Raw genomic sequence first — 21,749 nt, 5'->3', positions numbered from 1 at the left:
GGGTTTGAATAGTACTGGGCTGGGTGACCTCCCGGGAAGTCCAAATTCATGAGCTTACAAAAACATAAAAACAAACTATAATAAACTTTGTTTATTTTTTAACTTTCCTTATGGTCTAATGGATAGCAATGGACCAAAAATGCCCAGTGCTAAAGATGGGGGAATCCTTTCACAAGGAAATTGTGAGATGTGAGCAAGTTCTATCACAAAGATATGTTGGTGAATTTGAGAGGTTTTGCCAACTACCCAGCATTGGCTGGGCAAGTACTAGTAATATATAAAATTAATGGTAGGCAAAATAATGACCATTAAAAGGAAGGAGAATATCCTTTAGGATCTTTGCAAAGAAAAATGTTTGGGTCCAAAATGAACTGTTATTGACTCAACATTTACTTTTAATTTTCACTGGATATGACCTATTTTAGAAACTGCAAATCTGAAGATCAGGGAAATCTTGTGAGGATTGCATGCGATGGTTGCGAGCCTTTCGAATTTGCGATACTACAAAGGAGATTTGAAAATTGTTCTACTGGAGGAAAATGAGTTACTGCTGAGCTGAGTTACCATTGGTTGGCTAATTGCAAATGATGGCAAGTGCTGATGCTATCCACTATGCATGGAGGCCAGTGATCAAGAATAATGGGGCTGTGGACTACACTATTCTTCCTAGGACGCTGGCGCAACCAACTTTAGCAGCGTGCCATGGAACAGTATCTATGCTGGTACCAGTAAGCCGCACAAGTTTGTACTCTGCTTCCTCCTGGTGGAATCGAACTATGACCAGTTCGGCTTCCAGAGCCACCACAACAAGTCCTGTATGGTAACAAAACAAGCTGTATGCTTTTGTAGCTGCTCATACTTAAGGAACGACCAATGCAGGTATTGCTAGTGCAAAGCGGTGCTGCAGTACAATGTTCCCGTTCCGTGTCAGAGGAGGTGAAGATTCCCAAGGGTGTCGAGATTGTCAATGACATCAAGCGAAACGGTGAAGTGTGCGAAACTAACTTTTTTTCCAGGGGAGGGAGTGTGAACAAGAAGCGGAAGTTTGCCTCTGTTTAAAGTGATCTATCTGTCTCTTCAATATTCTCTCTCCTGCAGTGAAGCCACTCATCTAAGCTCCTTAACCTTAACACTCCATGGTATATCCTTTGGAGCGATACATGGAAGATTAGCATCCAGCTAGCATCAAGCTGAACATGCCACATTTGTCATTTGTTGGATCATATTTGACATCAGTCTAGAAAAAGAACTGCATAAATTTCTGTTGCAGTCTAAATGTCCAATTTTCAAGTCTCATCCAGCTCAGTTTCATCTGTTACGTAACAACTTGATTTTTTCAGCAAACCAAAATAATTAGTCTCATTTCTAAGCAGGTGCATGGTTTTCAGTGGAATGCGTCCTATCTTTGCCACCACTTCTTTATATTCATCACCCAATGGTATTGTCTCTATGAGGCTTCTTGTCTTAACATGTTCTTTGGGTTCCTCAGTAATCTTTGATTATTTTGATTTATTTATTAATTACTAGTTTCTTCTGAAATTTTATTTTCGTTAGCTTAGATCACAAAGAAGTGTCCTAATTTTAAATACTAGTAAAATATCCTACTGATATCATTGTAATCGTGGTCTATTGGGTTGCTCTTGTTCATATTTCTCTCAGGGAGCATTAACTTACTGTGTGTGAAGAGATGCTTCGGGCTTAGATTCTAGAGGTAGGGCATCAAGGATATCACTTTATAGGTATTTTCAATTCATTTAAGAGAGGAAGGTATATTTTTGAACATCGTTAAGCAGCACTAATTTGTATTATGTCCTAAGGTACTGTACCCAGGGACGTGAGCGGGTTGGAATTCATGGGAGGTACGCATGAATCAGTGTATGCACACATCAACGAGCTGAGGAACATGTTGGACGAGGGCAAGTCTTCGTTCTTCTGCATTTCTCAAACTAGTGAAGCACAGGCATCCATTACAGCATAGTACTCTTGCCTTGTCCAGGCATCGTGCACGGGGAAGTCGCCAGCTGGGAGTTCACGTCTGCCACTGCAGCCTTGCGAGCGTACATTCTTCGGCTTATCCTCCTCGGACCCCGGAGCTCGCAGACAAGCTTGCAAGCTACAGCACCAAGGCTTCCATGGTGCTCTATCTCGAGCAAGTCCTGGGGGAGGAGCTGGATGGGAAGTCTCCGCTTAGGGCTCTGCTCCAGTCCTCATAACTTGGTTCGAACACGTGGAACAAATCAAACGTGACACATCACCGACAAATAACGTCATATGTATTTTATACGGCATCATCGGATTGGTAACGTAAGGCGTGCTCCGGTTCCTCCGGCACTGCGACATGGACTCGGAATTTAGGGGCTGGATTCTTCCGACAGTTCCCGCTGATCAGGCACTCAAGAATGTCATGCATTGCCTTCAAAGTCTGGATCGAAGTAATGATCACCGAGCTGCAAAGAGGGCGGTCTTGCATCACGGGTCATTCAAGGGCTATATTTTGAGAGTGTGTCATTTATGAAGGAACGAGCTTGAGCTGCAGCATGCCAACTGACATGCGGATGCAGGAACTGGTGTGATCCCCAGCATTGAAGGCCCAGCTTTCTCCGTCAAGATTACTGTCTCGAAAGCTCCAATCCGAGCAGGAAAGATGGCATGGTGAAGCCGAGAAGAATGGTAGTCCTTGTTCTTGTCATCCAGGGCCTGTCGAAGAATGGTTATCGTTTGGTTTATGTTGAGCTCATCATATCGCACTGACCGCGAACCAAAGAACTGGTGTACACGAAGTTGAAGACGGCGCATGGTCTTGATTGCAAGCATGAGTCGAGAAAGAGCTTCGTGCTTTGCCCGCCGCACATCTGCAAGCAAATACCGATACAGGGTAGCTACAAGCCGTCTCAGCTGACAAGCTTAAATGCGAGTTCGGTGTTTTGGACGTAGATATCGGGATCGTCACGCTGCTGGTCTTTCTACAGGAGCCAAAGCTGGTTAGTCCCTCAAACTGGGTGTTATGGACCGAAGGCAAAGGTGAAGACGGCCATATCCATTTGACGTGCTTCGGGCTGGGAGACAACTTTATGTTGCTGAACCGGGAGGTGAAGCAGTTGCTCCAGAAGATCCTGGTGGCGATGCCAGATCCGCTAGTTGGTGCGGACGATGATGAGCTTAAGAACCTGCTGTCGGACAGATTTGAGGTTGCAGAGTGCTGGTAGAGAAACGGTATGCCCGTCCATTTGAATAAGTTTTAGGGGCTTTCGTGCTTACATTACCCAAAGAAAGGTTACTTTGTGGCTTTGACTGACTGGTGTATTGCAGAGCTCTCCCGCGAGAATGTGTTATGAGAAAACTCGTGGAAAGCCAAACTATCGTTCAAAGTCAAGCGTGTCAACTCCTTCTAGAAAGAAAGTTGCACATAATGCTCAAACCAAAAAGTCTGACACACTTGAAGCTTCTATTCTTTGGTTGGTTCATATGAAGGAAACCAAGAATGGACAGTGGATTCACAGCCGGGTGACGAGTTTGCGAGTTTTGGACGTGAGCTAGTGGCTACATTTTCCTCAAAACCAGCTCCAAGGTACAATAGAAGTTGGGTCCCCTTGCGAGCTGTATGAGATTTGGACGAGGTGTTGCATCCGCAGGTTTATTTGTCACATGAACAATGCTAACCATATATTCAAACTTTCTTTTAAAATTTGTATCTAAGTCCCATGCGTAGCCTTCGAGTTTAGTTCGATTCTCACAATTGAACCAAACTCTTGCTTAGAACGTATGGTGTTGTGTTATGAACTTCCATATAAAGAGGCAATTTTCCAATTGGCAGCGTAAGAGGTTTGCGTTCATGGAAATCCTTCCAGTTGTGCTCTTTGTAGCTTTTATTCTCTTCTTAGTTCTATCATGGCGCTACAGATCTTTCAAAAACCTCCCCCCAGGCCCATGGGGACTGCCCCTGATCGGCCACCTTCATTTACTGGCAGGAAAGCCCCCACATAGGAGTTTACAATCTATCTCCAGAAAGTATGGCCCCATTGTGTTCTTGAAGATGGGAATGATGCCCACTGTGGTTATCTCTAGCCAGAAGATAATCAAGGAAGTATTTACCACACACGACATAAAGTTTGGTTCCAGGCCATACATGGTTTTAGGCGACCACTTCAGCTATAACTATTCGGGACTTGGAACTTCTCCATATGGGAAGTACTGGAAAGACACTCGCAAGCTGTGTTCCATGGAGCTCTTCACAGCCAAGTCCATCGATTCATTTGCATGGATGAGAAAGGAGGAGCTCTCCCATGCCTTGGGAGAGATCTTAAAGTCTTTCAGCAACAGCAAGCCCGTGGAAATAAGATCGCTGTTCTCCATTTTTGCTTTCAACAATATGTCCAGGATTTTGATGAGCAAGAGGTACTTTGGTGAAGACGAAGTCGACTCCGACGCTTTAGAATTCAAAGAGATTCTGCTCTCCATTGTCGACCTGGTGATCAATCCCTCGTGCATTAGCACCCTCGTACCGTGGTATTTAAGATGGCTGGACTGGCAGATCCCTCGGTACAAGCAAATCCATGCGAAACAAGAGAAGTTCTTGCGAAAGATCATTGACGAGCACAAGGAAACGACACGGGAATGCAAGGACTTCCTTGATATCATGCTTGAGTTCTACGGAAATAATGCCCAGGGGGAAACACACGTTAAAGCAAATCTGTTGGTAAGACTTCTTCTTATGTACTTTGTGATTGCTATAACTTTCATTCCAGGAGATGCTTATGGCTGGGACTGACGCTACTGCTACCACAAGCGAATGGATCATGGCCTTGGTGATGCATAATCCTCGGGTTTTGATCAAGCTCCGGGAGGAGCTTGACCGAGTCGTAGGCAGTGACCAGATGGTCCAAGAATCCGACATCCCAAAGCTCGACTATCTCCAGCTTGTTCTCAAGGAGACACTTAGAATGTATCCTCCAGGAGTGCTCCTTTTCCCACGCATGGCCACCCAGGAAGCCACAATTGCCGGTTATACCGTTCCAAAGGGAACCACTCTCCTGGTGAATGTTTGGGCTGTGCATATGGATTCGGCAGTGTGGGAGAATCCCACCCAGTTTTACCCAGAGCGCTTCTTGGGGAGCTCCATCGATTTCAAAGGCCAAAACTTTGAGCTCCTCCCGTTTGGATCCGGTCGTAGAATGTGCCCTGGAATGCCCTTGGGATTGCGAACAGTGGAGCTGCTGGTGGCCAATCTCATTCACGGCTTTGATTGGAGCTTTGTGCCAGGGACAATACCATCCATAGAGGAGGTTTACAATGGCTCTTGCTACCTCAAGACTCCGCTGCAAGCCATGGCCACTCCAAGGCTGCCGATGGAAGTGTATGGCAACTAGGGGTCAGCTGAGATCAAGTAAAACAATAAAGGGAAAGTGTTTTTATATTAGGTTTATAACTAAAAATCAATAAGAAATTTTAAAACTTTACATTATGCATCAGTTATTACCACATTAACCAAAACATCCACAACAAAATTTTCATTTCTCTTTCTCGAGATTTTCAATGTGAATTTATATTTTTCTTAAACATCCTAAAAGTTTATGAGTTTTTAATGGCAATATACTATCCATTTTCAAATGTTCAATATCAATAGGATAAAAATACCCACAAGTAGCATATATTAGTGTGCATGCTCATTTTTTTTATAACATTGCACTAATTGTGTGATTACAAGGCAATCTAATTTTTTATTATCTAAAGCATAAGCAAAACTATGTTAGTATATTCACCACATCAGTATATTTGTGCATTTATATTTTGAATATAGTAGGATTTAAAGGCATAACAATATAATAGTAAATTTATGAAATTGCATTATGAAGAAGCTTTTCTACATTGTCTATTACTTTTGCTTATGATACTATATGTTAATTATTTTGCATCAAATGTTTTCAAATATCACAAAGATAAGCATATTTCAACTTTAAATTAATTATACATTCAAAGACTCTAAAATATTACTTGTTAAATATCTAAATCATTATCCTTTAAAAAAATGTAATTGTTTTAATTTGGCTCTAAAACATTTAACACTCAAAAAGTAACATTTGGATTTTTATTATGAATTTTTGCTATAATTGCATTAAAGTTCAAAGGTGTAAATATGTAAAATATTTTTTAAACAAGTAAATAAATTTGAACATTTTGTGCAAATTTTTAATAAAATACCTCATGAAAAGTCCATTATATGCATTATCAAACATTAATTGAACACCTTTTAATATATTTTCTACCATTTAAAGAGGAAATTGTAAAGTGTACTATTATTCTGATATGAATTTTAATAAACATTTCAAATATAAAATACCAAATCCAGTTATTATTATTATTATTATTACTATTATACGCTAGTGACAATGTATGGGAAGTGTGGCAGCCCGGTGGAAGCTCAGGAGTTCTTCGACTCCATGACGGCTAGGAACATGATCTCCTGGACTTTGATGATCACGGCCTACACTCAGCATGGGAATCCACAGGAGGCTCTCAACCTTTTCAAGAGGATGGACGTGGAGCCGAGTGGTGTGAGCTTCTCCAGTGCTCTCAATGCCTGTGCACTGCTGGGAGCTTTGGACGAAAGCCGAGAGATTCATCACTGAGTTGTGAAGCCAATCTCGCGTCCCTGCAGATGGAGACTTCCTTTCTCAGCATGTACGCGAGGTGTGGAAGCCTGGACGACGCGAGGCGCGTGTTTAACAGGATGAAGACGAGAGACGCTTTCGCTTGCAATGCGATGATCGCCCCTTCACACAGCACGGTCGTAAGAAACAGGCACAGTCAGGATTTACAGGAAGATGGAGCAGGAGGGGAATCACGTTCGTGAGCGTCCTGGTTGCTTGCAGCCATACTTCACTCGTGGCTGATTGTCGAGATTTCCTCCAGTCTTTGGTGATGGACCACGGGGTGGTACCATTGGTGGAGCACTACCTTTGCATGGTGGACGTTCTGGGCCGCTCGGGAAGACTGGGAGATGCCGAAGAGCTGGTGGAAACTATGCCATATCAAGCAGACGCAGTGGCCTGGATGACTTTACTGTCGGGTTGCAAGCGCCACGGTGACTTGGATCGTGGCGAGAGAGCCGCCAGGAAAGTTTTCGAGCTAGCACCGGCAGAGACTCTCCCTTACGTCTTCCTCTCCAACATGTACGCCGCTGCCAAGCGATTTGACGACGCTCGAAGAGTCCGGAAGGAGATGGAGGAGCGCGGAGTGACGAGGCCAGTGGCAGTAAGCTACATCGAGATTGACAACGAGCTACACATGTTCACGAGTGGTGGTAGAGACGAGCAGCAGGAGGGTCACGACGGCCGGACGATGGAGAGGGTCCGGTCCCTGCTGCTGGAACTTTTAGAGCCCATGAAGCAAGCTGGATACGTCCCCGACACGAGGGAAGTTTACTTGGAGCAGCAGGGTGTCACAAGCGAGGAGGAGAAACAACGTAGCCTGTGTTTCCACAGCGAAAGGCTTGCCATCGCCTACGGATTGATCGCTGCCAAAGATCCAGACGATTCTCGTCCGCTGAGAGTCGTCAACAGCCACCGGATGTGCTCCGACTGCCATTCTACGATCAAGCTCCTCTCAGATATCACTGAGAGGAGGATTTTTGTGAGAGATGGGAGCCGGTTCCACCACTTTGAGAAGGGAGCCTGCTCGTGTGGGGATCACTGGTGAAATTACGTTTCTTTTGTTTCAACATATGTCCACATGGTGGACGTTAAAGTATTAATTTGGCATTCTTAAAAAAAGTTTTCATGCAAACATTATTTGTGCTCAACACTTCATGTTTAAAATTTTCCTCTATTCTTGATGGCGCCTCCACGCCAGATAGATCTGTAACTATAAACCTCTAACTAAACAGTAGGCACACATGGTTAATGGGCAAAATATACCTTCTGAGTTGTACAATATAATTTAATGTTTTTTCCCATTATATCTATAACTAGGTAGTGAGCGAAAGAGAGAGATGGAAGATGCTTCGGTTGAAAGATTCTCTAGAGTTACCAAGTTTGATTTGTCTTTCATCTCTTGTAGCATTCCCTTTGAATGCCATCCTGATTCTAGTAAGATATCCAAAGCTACTGATGAATGGGCCATTCGAATGTTAAGCATCACTGATCCATATGAAAGAGAGAAAGCTATTCAGGCAAGATTTGGTTCGTTAGGCCCAGTAGCGACTCCTAGAGGAGAGAGCAGTAAAGTAGAGGTTGCATCAAAGCATTTATGGACTCTTTTTGTTCTGGATGACATTGCTGAGACAATCAGTGAGAAAGAGGGGACAAAAACTGCTGATATTCTGCTTGAAGTTGCTAAGGAAAGCTATGTCTTGAGTGAAAAAGAGAAGCAGAAGCATCCTAGCTATGCCATGTTTGAGGAGGTGATGTCGAGCTTTCGGAGTCTCATGGATCCCCACTGTTTGCTCGCTATATGATTTGTTTGAAAACATTTCTGGATTCTTTGGTGGAGGAGGCCTCTTTGCGATCTGCCAAATCCATCCCAAGTCTCGAGAAATATCAGTTGCTCCGGAGAGGGACAGTTTTCGTTGAAGGATCCGGAGGCATTATGTGTGAGTTTTGCATGGATCTCAAGCTGGATAAGGGTATGGTTGAATCTCCAGAGTTTGTAGCATTTGTCAACGCAGTGGCTGATCACGCCGCCCTTATCAATGACCTCTTCTCCTTCCGACACGAGATGAAAATCAAGTGCTTCCACAACTATCTCTGTGTCATCTTTTGCCACAGCCCTAATAATGCAAGTTTTCGATCGGGTGAGCCTTTTTTGGTTTTTCAACTTTGGTGAGTCAGATCATTGGATCCCGCCTATATCAGAAAAAGTAGAAACAAAGAAATGGAAATGAATCTGTTTGTTCAGCAGTAGTGGTTGTCCCTTTGCTTCAATAGCTTCATGTCATGGGCTCTCCTGAGAACGTCGGGAAGGCTTGTTCGAGCCAATGCGCTCCAGGCATGGGATACCACGTAATAGGGGAGAGCTTGAGAGTGTATAGAGTCATCACATTTTCTGGACTAGCCCAGCACTATTACGCTTTCTGATATCATCGTGCTCAAGCTCTCGGGTTCCAGCCATCTGGAGCCATGGCAAACGTCTACTCGAGTGTCGAGAGGCTGGTGGCCAAGGAGCTGCTCACGAATCTGAGGCTCCCCTAAACGGAACCCTTAAACCCTAGACCCTAAACCTACTCCTTAAAACCAGTTTTCCACGCAACAACTCAATGTTAAAGGTGGGTCGGCAGCCACGAGCTACTTTTGCGATGGAAGGCGATGAAAGTTGAGAACATCGGCGACCTTGGCAATGAAAAGATTGTTATCTGGCTCAGGTAAGTGCTGGAGCTGGTTTCAAAGAATGTTCTCATGGATGTCTTCCAGGCCAATCTCGTGATCACTTTCATTTTGCGTTTTCATCATTTAGTTAGAACTTTGGCACTCGGAAGTACTACAAATTTGAAAACGTAATCTAGCTTACAGCTAGCACATATATCATAGGCTCTTGGCTGTGGCTCTGAATCTCGCCGCTATATGACTAAATGACGACGAGCAGCTTTGGGGGATCAAGAACTTACACACCGGAAATTAGGGTTCTTCCGTGCGTATGCCGGCGGTCGCGAGGCGGCGTCAGGGAGAAGCTGCCCGCGGCTGATTGAAGGTGGAGGCTATCGAACCGAACGCTTATACGTTCGCCACCATCCTGGGTGCTGTTGAAGGGCTGGGGAACTTGGAGAAGGGGAGGAAGGTCCACAGGCACCTGGCTTCGCGGGGATTCGACACGAACGTTGTCGTCCAGAACGCGCTGGTGACAATGTATGGGAAGTGTGGGAGCCCGGTGGAAGCTCGGAAGGTCTTCGACTCCATGACGGCTAGGAACATGATCTCCTGGACTTCGATGATCGTGGCCTACGCTCAGCATGGGAATCCACAGGAGGCTCTCAACCTTTTCAAGAGGATGGACGTGGAGCCGAGTGGTGTGAGCTTCTCCAGTGCTCTCAATGCCTGTGCACTGCTGGGAGCTTTGGACGAAGGCCGAGAGATTCATCACCGAGTTGTGGAAGCCAATCTCGCGTCCCCGCAGATGGAGACTTCCTTGCTCAGCATGTACGCGAGATGTGGAAGCCTGGACGACGCGAGACGCGTGTTTAACAGGATGAAGACGAGAGACGCCTTCTCTTGCAATGCGATGATCGCCGCCTTCACACAGCACGGTCGTAAGAAACAGGCACTCAGGATTTACAGGAAGATGGAGCAGGAAGGTATTCCAGCCGACGGAATCACGTTCGTGAGCGTCCTGGTTGCTTGCAGCCATACTTCACTCTTGGCTGATTGTCGAGATTTCTTCCAGTCTTTGGTGATGGACCACGGAGTGGTACCATTGGTGGAGCACTACCTTTGCATGGTGGACGTTCTGGGCCGCTCGGGAAGACTGGGAGACGCCGAAGAGCTGGTGGAAACTATGCCTTATCAAGCAGACGCAGTGGCCTGGATGACTTTACTGTCGGGTTGCAAGCGCCACGGTGACTTGGATCGTGGCGAGAGAGCCGCCAGGAAAGTTTTCGAGCTAGCACCGGCAGAGACTCTCCCTTACGTCTTCCTCTCCAACATGTACGCCGCTGCCAAGCGATTTGACGACGCTCCAAGAGTCCGGAAGGAGATGGAGGAGCGCGGAGTGACGAGGCCAGTGGCAGTAAGCTACATCGAGATTGACAACGAGCTACACATGTTTATGGGTGGTGGTAGAAACGAGCAGCAGGAGGGTCACGACGGCCGGAAGATGGAGAGGGTCCGGTCCCTGCTGCTGGAACTTTTAGAGCCCATGAAGCAAGCTGGATACGTCCCCGACACGAGTGAAGTTTACTTGGAGCAGCAGGGTGGCACACGCGAGGAGAAACAACGTAGCCTGTGCTTCCACAGCGAAAGACTTGCCATCGCCTACGGACAAATCGCTGCCAAAGATCCAGACGATTCTCGTCCGCTGAGAGTCGTCAACAGCCACCGGGTGTGCTCCGACTGCCACTCTGCGATCAAGCTCCTCTCAGATATCACTGAGAAGAGGATTTTTGTGAGAGATGGGAACCGGTTCCACCACTTTGAGAAGGGAGCCTGCTCGTGTGGGGATCACTGGTGAAGTTACGTTTCTCTTGTTTCACCATATGTCCGGGCACAGAGTCAAACGTGACAACATCACCGACAAATAACGTCATATGTATTTTATACGGCTATGAGAGGCATCATGGGATTGGTTACGTAAGGTGTGCGCTGGTTCCTCCGGCACTGCGGCATGGACTCGGAGTTTAGGGGCTGCATTCTTCCGGCAGTTCCCGCTGATCAGGCAAGAATGTCATGCATTGCCTTCAAAGTCCGGATCGAAGTAATGATCAGCGAGCTGCGAAGAGGGCGGTCTTGCATCACGGGTCATTCAAGGGCTATATTTTTGAGAGTGTGTCATTTATGAAGGAACGAGCTTGAGCTGCAGCATGCCGACTGACATGCGGATGTTCTGCAGGAACTGGTGTGATCCCCAGCATTGAAGGCCCAGCTTTCTCCATCAAGATTACTGTCTCGAAAGGTCCAATCCGAGCAGGAAAGCTGGTATGGTGAAGCTGAGCAGAATGGTAGTCCTTGTTCTTGTCATCCAGGGCCTGTCGAAGAATGGCTACAAGCCGTCTCAGCTGACAAGCTTAAATGCGAGTTCGGTGTTTTGGACGTAGATATCGGGATCGTCACGCTGCTGGTCTTTCTACAGGAGCCAAAGCTGGTTAGTCCCTCAAACTGGGTGTTATGGACCGAAGGTAAAGGTGAAGACGGCCATATCCATCTGGCGTGCTTCGGGCTGGGAGACAACTTTATGTTGCTGAACCGGGAGGTGAAGCAGTTGCTCCAGAAGATCCTGGTGGCGGTAGTTGGCGCGGACGATGATGAGCTTAAGAACCTGCTGTCGGACAGATTTGAGGTTGCAGAGTGCTGGTAGAGAAACGGTATGCCCGTCCATTTGAATAAGTTTTAGGGGCTTTTGTGCTTACATTACCCAAAGAAAGGTTACTTTGTGGCTTTGACTGACTGGTGTATTGCAGAGCTCTCCCGGAAGAATGTGTTATGAGAAAACTCGTGGAAAGCCAAACTATCGTTCAAAGTCAAGCGTGTCAACTCCTTCTAGAAAGAAAGTTGCACATAATGCTCAAACCAAAAAATCTGACACGCTTGAAGCTTCTATTGTTTGGTTGGTTCATATGAAGGAAACCAAGAATGGACAGTGGATTCACAGCCGGGTGACGAGTTTGCGAGTTTTGGACGTGAGCTAGTGGCTACATTTTCCTCAAAACCAGCTCCAAGGCACAATACAAGTTGGGTCCCATTGCGAGTTCTATGAGATTTGGACGAGGTGTTGCATCTGCAGGTTTATTTGTCACATGAACGATGTTAACCATATATTCAAACTTTCTTTTAAAATTTGTATCTAAGTCCCATGCGTAGCCTTGGAGTTCTCACAATTGAACCAAACTCTTGCTTAGAACGTATGGTGTTGTGTTATGAACTTCCATATAAAGAGGCAATTTTCCAATTGGCAGCGTAAGAGGTTTGCGTTCATGGAAATCCTTCCAGTTGTGCTCTTTGTAGCTTTTATTCTCTTCTTAGTTCTATCATGGCGCTACAGATCTTTCAAAAACCTCCCCCCAGGCCCATGGGGACTGCCCCTGATCGGCCACCTTCATTTACTGGCAGGAAAGCCCCCACATAGGAGTTTACAATCTATCTCCAGAAAGTATGGCCCCATTGTGTTCTTGAAGATGGGAATGATGCCCACTGTGGTTATCTCTAGCCAGAAGATAATCAAGGAAGTATTTACCACACACGACATAAAGTTTGGTTCCAGGCCATACATGGTTTTAGGCGACCACTTCAGCTATAACTATTCGGGACTTGGAACTTCTCCATATGGGAAGTACTGGAAAGACACTCGCAAGCTGTGTTCCATGGAGCTCTTCACAGCCAAGTCCATCGATTCATTTGCATGGATGAGAAAGGAGGAGCTCTCCCATGCCTTGGGAGAGATCTTAAAGTCTTTCAGCAACAGCAAGCCCGTGGAAATAAGATCGCTGTTCTCCATTTTTGCTTTCAACAATATGTCCAGGATTTTGATGAGCAAGAGGTACTTTGGTGAAGACGAAGTCGACTCCGACGCTTTAGAATTCAAAGAGATTCTGCTCTCCATTGTCGACCTGGTGATCAATCCCTCGTGCATTAGCACCCTCGTACCGTGGTATTTAAGATGGCTGGACTGGCAGATCCCTCGGTACAAGCAAATCCATGCGAAACAAGAGAAGTTCTTGCGAAAGATCATTGACGAGCACAAGGAAACGACACGGGAATGCAAGGACTTCCTTGATATCATGCTTGAGTTCTACGGAAATAATGCCCAGGGGGAAACACACGTTAAAGCAAATCTGTTGGTAAGACTTCTTCTTATGTACTTTGTGATTGCTATAACTTTCATTCCAGGAGATGCTTATGGCTGGGACTGACGCTACTGCTACCACAAGCGAATGGATCATGGCCTTGGTGATGCATAATCCTCGGGTTTTGATCAAGCTCCGGGAGGAGCTTGACCGAGTCGTAGGCAGTGACCAGATGGTCCAAGAATCCGACATCCCAAAGCTCGACTATCTCCAGCTTGTTCTCAAGGAGACACTTAGAATGTATCCTCCAGGAGTGCTCCTTTTCCCACGCATGGCCACCCAGGAAGCCACAATTGCCGGTTATACCGTTCCAAAGGGAACCACTCTCCTGGTGAATGTTTGGGCTGTGCATATGGATTCGGCAGTGTGGGAGAATCCCACCCAGTTTTACCCAGAGCGCTTCTTGGGGAGCTCCATCGATTTCAAAGGCCAAAACTTTGAGCTCCTCCCGTTTGGATCCGGTCGTAGAATGTGCCCTGGAATGCCCTTGGGATTGCGAACAGTGGAGCTGCTGGTGGCCAATCTCATTCACGGCTTTGATTGGAGCTTTGTGCCAGGGACAATACCATCCATAGAGGAGGTTTACAATGGCTCTTGCTACCTCAAGACTCCGCTGCAAGCCATGGCCACTCCAAGGCTGCCGATGGAAGTGTATGGCAACTAGGGGTCAGCTGAGATCAAGTAAAACAATAAAGGGAAAGTGTTTTTATATTAGGTTTATAACTAAAAATCAATAAGAAATTTTAAAACTTTACATTATGCATCAGTTATTACCACATTAACCAAAACATCCACAACAAAATTTTCATTTCTCTTTCTCGAGATTTTCAATGTGAATTTATATTTTTCTTAAACATCCTAAAAGTTTATGAGTTTTTAATGGCAATATACTATCCATTTTCAAATGTTCAATATCAATAGGATAAAAATACCCACAAGTAGCATATATTAGTGTGCATGCTCATTTTTTTTATAACATTGCACTAATTGTGTGATTACAAGGCAATCTAATTTTTTATTATCTAAAGCATAAGCAAAACTATGTTAGTATATTCACCACATCAGTATATTTGTGCATTTATATTTTGAATATAGTAGGATTTAAAGGCATAACAATATAATAGTAAATTTATGAAATTGCATTATGAAGAAGCTTTTCTACATTGTCTATTACTTTTGCTTATGATACTATATGTTAATTATTTTGCATCAAATGTTTTCAAATATCACAAAGATAAGCATATTTCAACTTTAAATTAATTATACATTCAAAGACTCTAAAATATTACTTGTTAAATATCTAAATCATTGTCCTTTAAAACAATACAATTGTTTTAATTTGGCTTTAAAACATTTAACATTCAAAAAGTAACATTTGGATTTTTATTATGAATTTTTGCTATAAATGCATTAAAGTTCAAAGGTGTAAATATGTAAAATGTTTTCCATTTTGTGCAAATTTTTAATAAAATGCATTATGAAAAGTCTATTATATGCATTATCAAACATTTATTGAACACCTTTTAACATGTTTTCTATCATTTAAAGAGGAAATTGTAAAGTATACTATTATTCTGATATGAGTTTTAATCAACATTTCAAATGTAAGGTACCAAATCCAATTATTATTATTTTCAGCATCAAATACAAAAGGGAATAATGAGTTTTTTAATTGATAAGTAAATTAATAATTTTATATTTATCAAAATAAACATTAATAGAATATCATTAAAATTATGTATATAAATAAAATTCTTAAAACATCCCATATCTTATTTTTGTAACTTTTTAATGAATTGATGGAAGTACACTTTTTGCTCATTAGGAAAAGATTTAAATGTTATCTCAAATTAATACCTTGTAAATTTTTATAATTACTTAATTAATCAGTTTTTTTACTATGAAATTGTATCTTTAAGAACTTTAAATCCATTATTAACAATCATTCCAACTTCATCACATATTAATATATGATTTTCTCCTCACTTAAACTATGTGTTCAATATATACAATGACAATATTAAATAACATTAATATTTAATTCCCTTTCTTTAATTCATTACTTGCTTTCTCTTTTTACTTTTTTTACTTTTCTTCTATAGAAACCACTTACTTAATTTTTAATTTTGCAAACCAAGTTTCTATAACCTTAATTGTTATATTAAAATTTTAGTTTTTATAATGGTGACTTAATTTGTAATATTTGAATAATGTTTATGAAACCTAAAAGAGTTTAATTCTCCTTTCTCATCATCCCTCATGAATAGGAATATTTTAATTTTTATAGTGTATTCTCTTATAAGATGTACTTTTTTGAAACCCATGTTTTTATTTTATGAGAATCTTGCAATAAACCTTCTATATTTGTATGACCTTTATTTTATAGGATCTGATTTAATTAATAATTATTTAGAATTTCATCTGTTAATTTATTCTTATAGTTTAGCAATAGATACTCTATGGACAATAGATTATTTAAGCTAATAAGTTTATAATGTGAATAGAATTATACTTTATTTTAGGTAGACACTAATCCCATGTGATTTGCTTCAATATTAAGTAGCAAAACTTGAAAAGAAATAGTTGCTTGATTATAAGAGTTGTTAGTGATTTAAATATAAATTAAAATTAAAAAGTATATGATTAATCAAAATTTAAACATTGGGTTTCATCACATTTCTCTTAGTACTGATTTTAGACAAGCTTTATGACAATTACACCTAGCTCCTTTGTCTATGCCATCAAGTGGAGATTGGTCCTTGTGCAGAGGTTCTTAGACTGGAGGCAATGGCATTGAATGTTGTGGTTATTGACACTACTAAGTTCCCATACCTTGCATTGCTTCTCATCTACATTGGGAAGGAAATTACTTTTAATTTGTTGAAATGAACTTTCATTCCATGATTGTTGATTTCACCAGCCATGGCAACTAAATCTGGTCTTCGTAATAACCAAGGTTAGTGCCTTTGTCCACAGGATAATCTGTGATGCAGAGGAGAAAAAAAAGCATCTAATGTCTAACGCACTTGGGGAAGAAGCCTTTGGATGCTACTAATTAATAAGGATTCAAAGTAGGAAAATTTTGTGTTATAAAATAATTAAGGTGAAAATTTATTATAAGAAAATCACAACCTTATTTTAAATCTAAATTTTAGGGCTCTATGAGGCAAGTAGAGATAGGAAGGACATCCATTGCGGTCTTGGAGGATGATCCCTCCAGGGAGGGCAAGTGCTTTACAGGCGCGTGGGTTTGGGACTGTGCTCTAGTCCTAACGCACTGGCTGGATTCAATTGCCGCCATAGGCGAGAGTGGCGGCGCCGACATCGCGCCTGTATCGGCGGAGCTAGGGCTGGGGCACCACGGCTTCAAGGACAAGAGGGTCGTGGAGCTGGGAGCAGGAACGGGGCTGCCAGGAATGGCGGCGGCGCTGCTGGGCGCGTCGGAGGTGATCCTCACTGACCGCGCTGGATTGCTGCCGTGCTTGCGCCGCAATGTGGAGGCGAATCAACTAGAGAGTAGAGTGAGGGTGTTGGAGCTGGAATGGGGCGCCGATTGCTCGCAGGTGGCGGCACCAGTGGATTTCGTGCTGTGCTCGGATATCCTGTACGACATTGAGGCGGTGCCCGCGCTGGCAAAGACGCTACTGGATCTGTCGGGCGAGAGCACAAGGATCCTCCTGGCCTACGAGCTGCGAATTGGGACGACCGAGTGCTTCCACAAGCTTAGGGAGCTCGGATTGGAATTTACGCGCGTTCCAAGCGAGGAGCTCCACCCGCAGTGGCAAAGCGAAGACATTGGCATCTTTATCTTGCGAAGATCTTATCCAGAAACGATATAGAAGGCGAGTTCGCTAATATCTGATGGCCAGTCTTGGAGTGGCATGGCTTGCAGTGGAGTCTTAGGTAGTAAGCGCTACTGCTGATCCATGTGGACGGCCCAAGCATTCACCAATGTCAGGTCGGATTCTTGGACCATTCGGTTGCCACCTACGGCTCTGTCAAGCTCTTCCTGGAGTTTGATCAAAATCCGAGGATTGTACATCACCGAGGCAATGAGCCACTCGCTTGTGGTGGCAGAAGTATCATCCTGGAATGAAAGTTATTGCGATCACAAACTAGCAAGAACTCTTACCAAGAGATTTGCCTTGATGTGTGTTTCTCCCTGGGTATTTGCTCCGTAGAACTCGAGCATGATATCAAGGAAGTCCTCGCATTCCCGTGCTGATGGTCGACAATCTTTTGCAAGAACTTGTCCTGCTTATTAAGAGCAGTGGTGAATATTTCAATATTTTTGGATATTCTAACTATATTCTTTACACAGCAAAACAGAAATGATTAAATAGTAGAATATGAGATTTCAAATGCTTCAAGTTTATAGTCCTTTATGGTTTTTGAATCTTACTTATTCAATTAACTATTTTCAATGCATTTGAAGAAGAATTCTAAAATATATTTAGTGTAATAGAAACACTGACTCACATAGAATAATAGTTTTACAATAACTTCCTCAAACACAAAAGTATTAATTTATTTTTAGGTTCAGTTTATTATCTCTACACAATGCATTATTACTGAGTAAAATTAACTTTTAATATTATATTATTACTAAGAAAAATTAAACTCGTTCATTTTCTATTTTGGTAGCTGATAATTGCAAGAGAAATTTATAATATTAATATAAAAAGTTTATAAAATGAAATTTGGAGATATTGTCATGAAGGATATAAAACCATAAAATTTAGATATCTAATTCACAAGTGACTCTTTTATACTCAAGCAACTATTTCTTTTCAAGTTGAATTACTTAATATTGGGGTAAATAACATTAAAACAAAAAAAAATTCAAAATATCATTTTATTTATATTCAGCTTAAATAGTTGTCTATAGTAAATTTAGACTATCTAATTCTAAACTAAAAAAATGATGAAATTGTAAAGTATTGTTAATTAAATAAAATTTCACAAAAATAAATGTCAAGTCCAAAAAAAAAAGATTTAATAGTTATTTCAAAATTCTCATAGAAAATAAAGTATAGGTTCCAAAAGTATATATTATCATCTTCTTCCTTATCTCAAAATACATTAAAATAAAACTAAAATATTCTTATTCATAAAAGCTAAAGATATCTGTTATAAATAGATTTTTTCTTATACTTTTGAGTCATATATATATCACTCAAATATGATAAACTAACCCATCACCATGTGAATTGTACACTAAATCTTTAATATAATAATTATTGAAACCATAAATCCATGGTTTGAAAAATGAAAAGTTTTAGCAACTTAATAGCTGGTTATAAGTAGAGAAAATGGAAATACAAAGAAAATTATAAGTTAGAAAAAGAAAATCAAATCATTATATTATTTTATGTGACATTATATATATATATATATATATATATATATATATATATATATATATATATATATCAATGATATTATTAATTTTATACTGATAAATGTAGAATTAATAAAAACAGAACTGTATTGAATATTTAGTATTTTTTAAACCTTTTGACTGTTTTAGGAAAATTATATTTAATAAGTATGTCAGAAATCATTTTAAAAATAGTTGTGATATTATTGTGACAATTTTAAATATTAAATGTAAAATTAAATTATAAAGCTATTTTATATTCAGAAATAAATGTCTTATTGAAATTAAATACTGTTGTAAACTATTATGGTGTCTGTGTATTTGTTTTTCAATATGTTGTTACATTGTTTTATATACCAAGAGAAAAAAGTAGTGTAATCTATTAAAAAAAATTAAAATTATTTAATTATCACATTTCTAACAATACAAAATGTTTATAACTAAGAAAAAGAAATTAATAAAGTTTGGTGGACAACAAATACACATAATCATTTTAATATTTTAGAATGAAGAAGTACTATAATTTTTTAAGTATGATCTAAGAAATTAAAATAGAAAGTAAGCTATTTTAATTTTATCATAAATAAACTTAAAAGAATAAAAGATATAAATGTTTTTCTTGTTTTTAGGAATTTATAATACAAGATAAAATATGTTTGGTAAGAGTTGAGTGAATATTATTACTCAATAATTTCAATAGCTATACTAACAACAATTCAACCTAAATATGGTAATTGTGGTTGGAAATAAAATTGAAATTTTAACAACTGAATGAAAATTGAATAGATAAAGATGTTTTTTAATATTTCCAAAAAAAACAAATAGTTCTTTCTGAATTGTTTTTGATGTACTTGAATATTCTAAGAATATTCCAAAATAGCATCATCGTTCAGACTTTTTCTTCCCTTCTTGATTGAGTGAATGGTTTTTCCGCTTTTTTTTCTGTGTAGAGAAGTTTATGGTGAGCGTGTCTCAAATTTTGTGCTTGAGAGCCACCACCCAAGTTGGGCAAAGGGCAGCACCTCTACAAATCGAGCACCAGAGGGACAGTGATGTTAAGTTTTGTGGGATCAACCATGACAATCAATGTTGATACCCATAGAACATAAAGTAAAGCACTTCTACATGTTCTAGAAATGGCTAGAAATGGTATATATTAATGGCTGGTGTTAACACTTAACTAATTTAATGGGACCTGATTAAAAGTTCTTATTACCAAAAATGACTAATTAAAATTTTAAAATCAGGTTAAAATCCTTTAATTTAATGGTGCCCCACTTGAATATTCTAAGAATCTTCGAAATAATTATATGTTAGCATATACTTCCTTTGGTAGCCTTGGCACGGCTATTGCTTGCAATGGAATCTTTAGCTGAGAGACGCTGTGACACTCATCCTCCATGGACAATGTCATCCCAGGAACGAAGCTCCAGTGAAAGCCATGGATGAGATTTGCCACGAGCAGCTCCACTGCTCGCAATCCCAATGCCATTCCCGGGCATTTTCGTCGACCGGATCCAAACGGGATGAGCTCGAAGTCATGGCCTTTGATATCGATAGGGATCCCGAGGAAACGATCGGGGAGGAACTGGGTGGGATCCTCCCACACTGCCGGATCCATCCCAATCGCCCACGAGTTTACGAGCAAGGTGGTGCCCTTTGGGATGTGATAGCCTCCAATCGTGGTTGCCTTGTGGGCGGTGCGTGGCATGAGGAGTGTTGCTGGAGGATACCGCCGGAACGTTTCCTTGATGACGGCCTGAAGATACTCCAGCTTCGAGATGTCCGATTCTCGAGCCATTCGTGTGCTTCCCACAACTCTTTGGAGCTCTTCCTGGAGGTTTGTTAAGACCTGCGGATTGTGCATCACTGCCGCCATGATCCATTCGCAAGTGACGCCAGTTGTCTCAGTTCCACCCAAAAGGGTTTCCTGAAAGTTTATCGCATATGGACGATTATCCAAGAAGAAAGGTGTTCTTACCAACAAGCTGGCTTTAGTGTAGAGCTCGGCTTGTGCATCTCCTCGAAAGGACTCGAGCGCCATGTCCACGAGGTCCTTGGACTCTCTCGTCGTCTTCTTGTGCTCGTCCACAACCTTTTGCATGAACTTGTCCTGCTTGGCACGGACTTGCTTGTAGCGAGGGATCTGCCAGTCGAGCCACCTCAGGTAGCTCGGGACAAAGTTACTCACACAAGGTTTCAAGATCAAGCTCATAACTTCCTGGGTCACTTGCTTGAACTCCACCGCGTCTTCATCCACGCCAGAATCAGGAGCCCCACCGTGGCCAAAGTACCTCTTGCTCATCAGAATCCGGGACATGATATTGAACAAAAATGTCGACGATAGAACTCTCACGTCAACGGCGATGCTCCTGTCACTGGACTTCAAGACAAAATCAAGGACATGAGAGAGCTCGTCACTCCTCACCCAGGAGAAGGAATCGATACACTTGGCCGTGAAGAGCATCCTGGTGTAGAGCTTGCTAATGTTCTTCCAGTGCCGCCCAATATACGGAGAAGTTGCCAGGCTCACAAAGCCATAGCGAGGGTCTCCAATGATCATGTATGGCCGGTTGGAGAAGTTTGCATCGTGTGCGTTGAAGAACTCTCTTGCCAAGTCTTTGCTCGAGATGACAACAGCGGGGATCATTCCCAGCCTCAAGGACATAATAGGACCATACTTCCGTGATAGAGATTCTAGTGCCTTGTAAGGCGGCATTCCTCGTAGCATGTGGAGATGGCCGATCAGAGGCAGACCACATGGCCCCGGTGGAAGGCAATTCAACTTGGAAGACAAGATCCTCCACACAACCAAGAGAAAGATGGAACTAGCAAAGCATACACCAAATATCACAGCCATGGTTGTGAAAATCCTAGGAGAGTTTA

General features: G+C 41.9%; 6 protein-coding genes and 1 pseudogene across 6 annotated transcripts; 6 read left to right on the top strand and 1 right to left on the bottom strand.

The window, feature by feature from the left end:
* The first annotated feature begins 3,832 nt into the window (after positions 1-3,832).
* LOC112342504 (flavonoid 3'-monooxygenase-like) lies at positions 3,833-5,366 on the top strand. The gene is made up of 2 exons (XM_024664429.1): positions 3,833-4,696; positions 4,746-5,366. Exons 1-2 carry the CDS (start codon positions 3,833-3,835, stop codon positions 5,364-5,366), a joined length of 1,485 nt encoding a protein of 494 aa, XP_024520197.1.
* A 1,020-nt stretch (positions 5,367-6,386) lies between these two features.
* On the top strand, positions 6,387-7,695 carry LOC9662918 (pentatricopeptide repeat-containing protein At4g02750). Its single transcript, XM_002990662.3, has 2 exons — positions 6,387-6,551; positions 6,727-7,695. The coding sequence occupies exons 1-2, from the start codon at positions 6,387-6,389 to the stop codon at positions 7,693-7,695; spliced, it is 1,134 nt and encodes a 377-aa protein (XP_002990708.2).
* A 292-nt stretch (positions 7,696-7,987) lies between these two features.
* LOC112342503 lies at positions 7,988-9,205 on the top strand (annotated as a pseudogene).
* Positions 9,206-9,834: 629 nt separating this feature from the next.
* On the top strand, positions 9,835-11,154 carry LOC9662917 (pentatricopeptide repeat-containing protein At4g02750). Its single transcript, XM_002990661.2, has one exon. It carries the CDS (start codon positions 9,835-9,837, stop codon positions 11,152-11,154), a length of 1,320 nt encoding a protein of 439 aa, XP_002990707.2.
* A 1,459-nt stretch (positions 11,155-12,613) lies between these two features.
* Positions 12,614-14,147, top strand: LOC112342502 (flavonoid 3'-monooxygenase-like). Its single transcript, XM_024664428.1, has 2 exons — positions 12,614-13,477; positions 13,527-14,147. The coding sequence occupies exons 1-2, from the start codon at positions 12,614-12,616 to the stop codon at positions 14,145-14,147; spliced, it is 1,485 nt and encodes a 494-aa protein (XP_024520196.1).
* A 2,497-nt stretch (positions 14,148-16,644) lies between these two features.
* Positions 16,645-17,873, top strand: LOC9662769 (protein-lysine methyltransferase METTL21D). Its single transcript, XM_002990660.2, has one exon. The coding sequence runs from the start codon at positions 16,645-16,647 to the stop codon at positions 17,320-17,322; it is 678 nt and encodes a 225-aa protein (XP_002990706.1). The 3' UTR covers positions 17,323-17,873.
* A 2,296-nt stretch (positions 17,874-20,169) lies between these two features.
* On the bottom strand, positions 20,170-21,723 carry LOC9662768 (flavonoid 3'-monooxygenase). The gene is made up of 2 exons (XM_024664427.1): positions 20,845-21,723; positions 20,170-20,793 (listed from the first exon to the last, which is right to left on the bottom strand). The coding sequence occupies exons 1-2, from the start codon at positions 21,721-21,723 to the stop codon at positions 20,170-20,172; spliced, it is 1,503 nt and encodes a 500-aa protein (XP_024520195.1).
* Between the last annotated feature and the right edge of the window lie 26 nt (positions 21,724-21,749).

This window comes from Selaginella moellendorffii, unplaced genomic scaffold, assembly GCF_000143415.4.
Source record: "Selaginella moellendorffii unplaced genomic scaffold, v1.0 SELMOscaffold_110, whole genome shotgun sequence".
In the NCBI taxonomy this organism is placed as follows: Eukaryota; Viridiplantae; Streptophyta; class Lycopodiopsida; order Selaginellales; family Selaginellaceae; genus Selaginella; species Selaginella moellendorffii.
The sequence above is the reverse complement of the archived record's forward strand: the minus strand, read 5'-3'. Positions and strand labels throughout refer to the sequence as shown.

Excerpts from the sequence above, each read along its gene's own strand:
- LOC9662917 (XM_002990661.2), top strand. The coding sequence starts at position 9,835 with ATGTATGGGAAGTGTGGGAGCCCGGTGGAAGCTCGGAAGGTCTTCGAC.
- LOC112342504 (XM_024664429.1), top strand. The coding sequence starts at position 3,833 with ATGGAAATCCTTCCAGTTGTGCTCTTTGTAGCTTTTATTCTCTTCTTA. Across the intron at positions 4,697-4,745 it reads ACGTTAAAGCAAATCTGTTG|GAGATGCTTATGGCTGGGAC; the intron begins GTAAGACTTCTT and ends CTTTCATTCCAG.
- LOC9662918 (XM_002990662.3), top strand. The coding sequence starts at position 6,387 with ATGTATGGGAAGTGTGGCAGCCCGGTGGAAGCTCAGGAGTTCTTCGAC. Across the intron at positions 6,552-6,726 it reads TGGACGTGGAGCCGAGTGGT|GATGAAGACGAGAGACGCTT; the intron begins GTGAGCTTCTCC and ends CGTGTTTAACAG.
- LOC9662769 (XM_002990660.2), top strand. The coding sequence starts at position 16,645 with ATGAGGCAAGTAGAGATAGGAAGGACATCCATTGCGGTCTTGGAGGAT.
- LOC112342502 (XM_024664428.1), top strand. The coding sequence starts at position 12,614 with ATGGAAATCCTTCCAGTTGTGCTCTTTGTAGCTTTTATTCTCTTCTTA. Across the intron at positions 13,478-13,526 it reads ACGTTAAAGCAAATCTGTTG|GAGATGCTTATGGCTGGGAC; the intron begins GTAAGACTTCTT and ends CTTTCATTCCAG.
- LOC9662768 (XM_024664427.1), bottom strand. The coding sequence starts at position 21,723 with ATGGCTGTGATATTTGGTGTATGCTTTGCTAGTTCCATCTTTCTCTTG. Across the intron at positions 20,794-20,844 it reads ACACTAAAGCCAGCTTGTTG|GAAACCCTTTTGGGTGGAAC; the intron begins GTAAGAACACCT and ends ATAAACTTTCAG.